The sequence below is a fragment of the Gossypium hirsutum genome, chromosome D07, assembly GCF_007990345.1.
Source record: "Gossypium hirsutum isolate 1008001.06 chromosome D07, Gossypium_hirsutum_v2.1, whole genome shotgun sequence".
Taxonomy (NCBI): domain Eukaryota; kingdom Viridiplantae; phylum Streptophyta; class Magnoliopsida; order Malvales; family Malvaceae; genus Gossypium; species Gossypium hirsutum.
In genome coordinates this window covers 22534285-22541127 of record NC_053443.1, presented here as the reverse complement: position 1 = coordinate 22541127, position 6843 = coordinate 22534285, and the positions used below count along the sequence as shown (strand labels likewise).

The 6843-nt window shown below is 33.5% G+C and overlaps 1 protein-coding gene across 2 annotated transcripts; it reads left to right on the top strand.

Annotated features, from left to right (window-relative positions):
- The first annotated feature begins 245 nt into the window (after positions 1-245).
- Positions 246-2484, top strand: LOC107954440 (ras-related protein RABA3). 2 transcript variants are annotated; one of them, XM_041096724.1, is made up of 3 exons: positions 246-448; positions 668-929; positions 1724-2484. In XM_041096724.1, exons 2-3 carry the CDS (start codon positions 676-678, stop codon positions 2178-2180), a joined length of 711 nt encoding a protein of 236 aa, XP_040952658.1. In that variant the 5' UTR covers positions 246-448; positions 668-675; the 3' UTR covers positions 2181-2484. The 2 variants fall into 2 exon arrangements, with proteins under 2 accessions (XP_040952658.1, XP_016745489.2); XM_016890000.2 differs by having other exon boundaries at positions 297-929.
- The last annotated feature ends 4359 nt before the right edge of the window (positions 2485-6843 follow it).

Genomic DNA, 6843 nt, shown 5'->3' with positions numbered 1-6843 from the left:
TTATGATTTTTTGGGAATGCTACCATATGCTCAAGTTTGTGGGTACAAAATTAAAACATTTGCAGGTCCATCATCATCCATCTTACTTGCTGCAAAAAGGAAACATCATTTACAAGCTTCACTTTATTTATGGTATTCATTGCCAGGCTCTGATTCTGCACATACAATAATAATTTCAATAACATCCAACAAATAAATAAACGTATCAGAAGGAAGGATGCTTGGAAATTAAGTTAAACCCAAGGTTTGGAGTGATTAACATCTTTAAGGAACATATATAATGCCACCTTTGCCAGGGAAATATGAGATCATTGTTCTGTGAATGTGGCATTAAGTTTCGGTTCAGCAGATCCCAATCCGCCACTCCATTATTGTTTGAAGTAAATAATTTAATGAAAACAGCATTGGCACAGTCACGATAAAAGCGTTGATAGAGAGTCAAGGACAGGTGACTACAACCCTTCAACCCTTGTCTTGTCTTGTCTAGTAATCTTTATTCTTTTACAAGGTTTTCATATTTTTTTGTTCCCTTTCTTTCTTTACTTACTCCCACTTAACCCCAATTCTAAAAATACCAAAGATCTAGGCTTCATATTTGGAGCACTGCAACAAAAAGGTGTTGTGTCATAAATCATTTTTATTTGGGTAAAGGTGGTTGTTTTGGTAGGGAGGTAAATGAACGAAGAGATGAATGGTGGTGGGGTGGGGAATGAAGAAGAATACGCGCCAGAGAAAATAGATTATGTGTTCAAAGTGGTGGTGATCGGAGATTCAGCAGTTGGGAAGTCTCAGATTCTGTCGAGGTTTGCCAAGAATGAGTTTTGCTTGGATTCCAAGTCCACCATTGGGGTTGAGTTCCAGACACGAACGGTTACCATTAAGACCAAAGTCATCAAAGCCCAGATCTGGGACACAGCTGGGCAAGAAAGGTGAGCACCCCTTTCCCTCTCCTTTGTCTCTGCTTTGAGATTGATGCTGCCTCTTTTGTGGCTGACATTTCGTTAAATTAATCACTGTTGAGTAATTAATAAGCCAAATGAATCGGAATCACTGCTGATTCTTTTCTTTTTAAATTTAATGGTAATATGCAATCTAAGCTTTAACCGAGTTTGAGTGTGTAATAGCAGCAGCATGAAGTGAAGTTTGAATCGGTTGGTGCTTCTTGATAGTTAAGAATAGCAATACTTAGATCTGTTGATTTGTCGTATTTTATGTTTTTATTGTGTTTATTAACACACTTTTTGGCTCTTGAATATTATTTAGTAAGTTTTTAAAAATATTTTAAAAAAATTATAAAATTTTCAACAAAAAGCAATGATGCTTTTTTGAAAAATATTCTTATATAAAAATTTTAAATTATTTTCAGTAAAAATTAAAATTAAATATAATTAAATAAAAGTAGAATTAGGTTTGGCTCAAGTTTTTAATTTACATTCCATTAACTATCAAATCGGGTGGATTTTTCTTGTTTAGCCCTACTGTAGTGTTTGGATTTTTATTTACTTTTTGAAAGAAAAATTATTTAAATAATAGTTATTTTAAGGATTCCATTCAAACATTTACTTATTTACTTGCAAAATACTTTTTATTTTTAACGATGTATTTAATTAGTATTTATATTTATCACCTTACCTCTATTTACAGATCTAATTATGTGAATTTTTTTAAAAATTAATTTAAAAAAAGTATGATTCATTTACTTTCTGCAAATGGGAGTGAGCAGGTACCGAGCAGTAACAAGCGCATACTATAGAGGCGCATTGGGGTCGATGCTAGTGTACGACATCAGCAAGCGGCAGAGCTTCGATAGCCTGGCGAGATGGGTGGAGGAGCTCCGGGCCAACGCCGATAACTCCATCGTCATCATGCTCGTCGGTAACAAGGCTGATCTAGTGGACCAGAGGGCGGTTCCAACCGAAGACGCGGTTGAGTTCGCAAAGGAACAGGGACTGTTCTTTGCCGAGACATCTGCGCTTAGCGGTGACAACGTGGATAAGGCATTTTTCAAGTTGCTGGAAGAAATTTACGGTGCCATGTGCAAAAAATCTTTGGAATCTGCCAACGGCAAATCCAACGGTGCTGAACATCTCACGGCTTTAAAGGGATCGAAGATTGACGTGATTGCCGGTTCTGATTTTGAAACAAGTGAGATGAAGAAATTATCTACATGCTCTTGTTAATTTTGTTTTTCAATTCCCTCCTCATTTTTGGGGAGCTTTCGTTATTAATTGCCGTTTGATAAACTGTTCAAAAATTAATATTTTTTAAACACGTTTAATAACCCATAATAAATTTACTTATCTTAGATAAGTAGATAATGGTTAATACAGAATAAATTCATTTGTGTCGTAAATCCATGCCAATATAACTCTCCAAACCATCAAATTTGTTATCTTCTAACACCTGTCTTATTTCTCTTTTTGTAATCTTTACTTTTTATGTTCTTCTATAATATGTTATTGTTATCTTGTCTTATCTATTAAAGATTACACTTATCTTTCATTATTTTTTATTTGAAGCTTTAGCCACAAGATAACAAATTGGTTGGGAGTTTTTATTTAATGTTTCATATTGCATTATTATTATTATTTAAACTCTTGATTAATTATGATGGTTTTGTTTACTTTATTTTATTTCTATATTTTAAACAAGGTGAAACATTTGATCAAAAGTAATTTTATTGATTGTTTGATGTTGTTATTGAAATAAATTTACTTATTATATCACATCCCATGCCTATACGTTTAAAGCTTTTCATTTTTTTTATGATTTTATAATTTTTTTTGAATTTTTTTACAATTTTTTATTACTTTTGTACTTTTTAAATTTTATGTATTTTAAAAAATAAAAATATATTTGTTAATTTCTAGAAATTTTATATAAATTTCATATATTTTCTGATTGTTAAATTTTTTTGAATTTTTTTAGTATTTTCTCTTTTTTATAAAAAAAACTTAAACAAACAATGAACAAGAACGTATATAAAAGATCAAACACACAAATCTTTACGTGGAAAAACTCCTCCGGTGAAATGAATAAAAAGTCATGGGCAAATGGAGACTTCATTAATGAGCAAATAATCGAAGAGTACAAGATGGAGAAACTCTAAAACAAACTCTAAATCCCGAATACAAAGCTCTTCGACTAAAATACAAAATTCCCTCAAAACTCTCTCTTAAATTTCTCTCTAATGTTGTGTTAAAATCCCCAATTTTAGGGTTGTTATGGCCCTATTTATAAACTAAAATTAGAGGATTAATCTGACTGAACTATTAGAGTTCAACTAGAATAAGATAACAAAGTTTAACTTAAGAGAAGAAACCCATTTGTGTAAGGAACATGTCGCATCGTTGCGATGTCATGTGTCTCCTCAATGGGACGTTTTCGTCATGACGTCCCGATTTCTTTTTCGGGACGTTATTCGTTGTCGTGACATCCTGTGTCGCGTCATCGCGACGTCGACTCTGCTTTGACTCTGGTTTGTCAGGAAAATGTAAGGCACACTCCACAAATCTTTACCCTGAATCAGATTTTACCATGCATTCTTTGCCAAGCCCTGTCATGGTCCCAACTCATCCTTTGTAGGATACTAACTAAGTTTAAGCAATGTTTAAACTTGAAAATTGGATGATTGTATGAATCTGAACATCTCATTGAGTAACCACCTCCCGAACAAAGTGATACCAAATATCTACGTGCTTCGTTCTTTCATGATGCATCTGATCCTTGGTTAGATGTATAGCACTCTGACTATCGCAATATACGATAGTTGCTACTTCTTTCTTAACCAGCTCCCCGAAAAAACTTCTCAACCAAATGGCTTTCTTCACAACTTCTATGGTTGCCATATATTTTGCTTTTGTAGTTGATAGTGTCACGGTGGCTTGTAGTGTGGCTTTCCAACTAATAGCACAGTCCTTGAAAGCAAACAGATAACCTATGAGAGATCTCCTTTGATCTAAGTCCCTGCATAATCAGAGTCCACTTAGCCCATTAGTCCCTCTAAACTTCTTCCAAATTCTAACTTAAGAATTCACTTAACTGCTTGCCGGTGTAATTTGTTGGGTCTAGCTATGTATCTACTCACAATACTAACAACATGCGAGATATTGGGGCGGGTACAGACCATTGCATACATTAAACTTCTGACTGCTTAGAGTAAGAAACTTTAGACATGTGCTTTTCTTCATCTTCTATCTGTGGTGACTCTGAAACTGAAAGTCTAAAGTGTGCAGCTAAAGGAGTACTAACTGTTTCAAATCTTGCATCGCAAACCGCTTAAAAATCCTTTCGACTATGAAAAAAATAACTTCCTAGAACGACTATCTTTTAAAATTTCTATCCTCAAAATTTTCTTGGCTACATCAATATCCTTCATCTTGAACTTAGAGTTAAGCCTGATTTTTAAATTACAATTTCAAATGGATCCTTAGTCACAATTAGCATGTCATCAACATATAGCAGGAAATATATAAACGATCCATCATCTAGATTATGTAGATACACACAACTATCACACTTGCTCTGAACAAAACTAATGCTTAACATGAAATAATCGAACTTCTTGTACCACTGTCGAGGAGACTGCTTTAGGCCATACAATGATTTTTATAGAAGGAAAACATGATATTCCTTGCCTTAAACCATGAAGCCTTCAGGTTGTTGTATATAAATATCCTCCTCTAGATTGCCACAAAGAAATGTAGTCTTCACATCTAATTACTCCAATTCAAGGTTTTATAATGCAATAAGGGATAATAATGCTCAAATGGATTTATGCTTTACAACAGGAGAGAAGACATCATTAAAATCAACTCCCTCAACTTGACTATAACCCTTTACTACCAATTTCACCTTATATCTAATGTTAGCTGGACCCAATCTTTTTGAACACTCATTTGAAACTGACAATCTCATTTCTGATGGGTGGTCTCACAAATTGCCAAGTCCCATTCTTTTGTAGAGACTTTATCTCATCTTCCATTGTCACAAGCCACTTGCTTGAATTAGGAGCCTGAACCACCTCAAAGTAATTTGAAAGATCAGCTGAATCAATAATCTTGGCAATGCCTAGAGCATATACCACTAGATTACCATGGCAGAACTTATGCGGTGGTATAATTTCTCATCTTTGCCTGTCACGAGCTAATTTATAATTTCATAGTTCAGCTGGAGTCACTAATTGATCGTGAATTTAGTAACATCTTGTTGTTCCAAAGAAACATTAGCCTTAAGTAAGTCACGATTTCGTCGTGACACCATAACATCCTGAACCTACTCGTCATGATGTAACACCCATTACACGTATCCAACACCGGAATAGGGTACGAGGCATTACCAAAACACATACACTTGTAAACATATTAAACTGAGTTATAAAATTTCATCTAAATTAAAACTTTCAAAATAATTAACATGCTTCTATAACTTTTCACAATATATCCTCAAAATATTATAATCATACTAATTAGGGCCTACGAGACCCGATACATACTCATGCAATTCAATGCTTCATTTCCATTTCATTCAATTCGCAATTTCTCTTGCTTGCAATTTAAATCATATCACTAGAAATTTCTATTTAATTCACGTACAATTCAATGTCACTAATTTTAACACTAATACGTATTTACCATTTAAATCAACGTTTATCGATTATACCATTCATTAACACATTTATGAAATTTTCAATTTTGCAATGAAAATATCACTTTAGCTTGAATAACAACATCATCCTGGTATAAATACACTACCACTTATCCATTTTCTTTAATTGTTTTGAGTCAATTTGTCACTTACCATCCTTAATCAAATTAGGGAACGGTTACGGAAAAATTGAGTACTTCACTTTCACTTTGCCATAGTATAACTATGGTCTTACGTATGATCACTTATCACTTGTCCCTGATCAGATAAGTGTAGCTAATGCTACCACTTATCACTTTGTCACTTGATAAGATAAGTGTAGCTAAGGCTACCACTTATTACTTTGTCATTTGATCAGATAAGTGTAGCTAAGGCTACCAAGGCTACCACTTATCACTTTGTCACTTGATCAGATAAGTGTAGCTAAAGCTACCACTTATCACTTTGCCACTGATCAGAAGTACTCAAATCCGGCGTTCCGCTCAATTTGATCATTTATTCGATTTTTCGCATTTTTGTTTTATTCTCATTTCAACAATAAATATATTTCAGCACACATTATATTATTCGTGAAATTAACATTTAATCATTAAATTTCAGCTATATGAACTTATTATTTCATTATCTTTCCACACTCGTTTTCTATGCACATCACCCAAGATATAAACATATCATTCAACCATAGTCGCAAGCTAGTGTATTTAAACATAACTCTTTTTGGGGCTAACCACACGATAAACCATTTCAATGCATAACTTATAAATTTAACGTGGCATAATCTAGTCACTACTTGGCCAAAGCCTAAGCATATACTCCAAATATGTTAGCCAAATACACATACAGCATAAGCATTATAAGCATGGATGAGCACAACATTTATTCATGTATCAGGCTTACCAACATGTGTTAATTCATAAACCATTCATGACATTATTTCATGCCAAATCATATACCGAATATACCATACACACATACTATGAAACTTTATTTTCACACATGAGCTTAAACCATGACCAATAATGCACAAATATAAGCATCATTTTTATTTCATCGTTTATCAATTATAATCAAGCATATGACCAATTATACACAAATCATTCATATATTTCCCAATTTTCCTCCTCCTCCTCTCCATTCCACATCCTTAATGTGTATAACACACTTAAACAACATTAGCTATAATTTCACTATTCACTC

Bases quoted from the DNA above. Each gene is read 5' to 3' on its own strand.
- LOC107954440 (XM_041096724.1), top strand. From the start codon at position 676: ATGAACGAAGAGATGAATGGTGGTGGGGTGGGGAATGAAGAAGAATAC. The intron at 930-1,723 runs GTGAGCACCCCT...GGGAGTGAGCAG, and splicing joins GACACAGCTGGGCAAGAAAG to GTACCGAGCAGTAACAAGCG.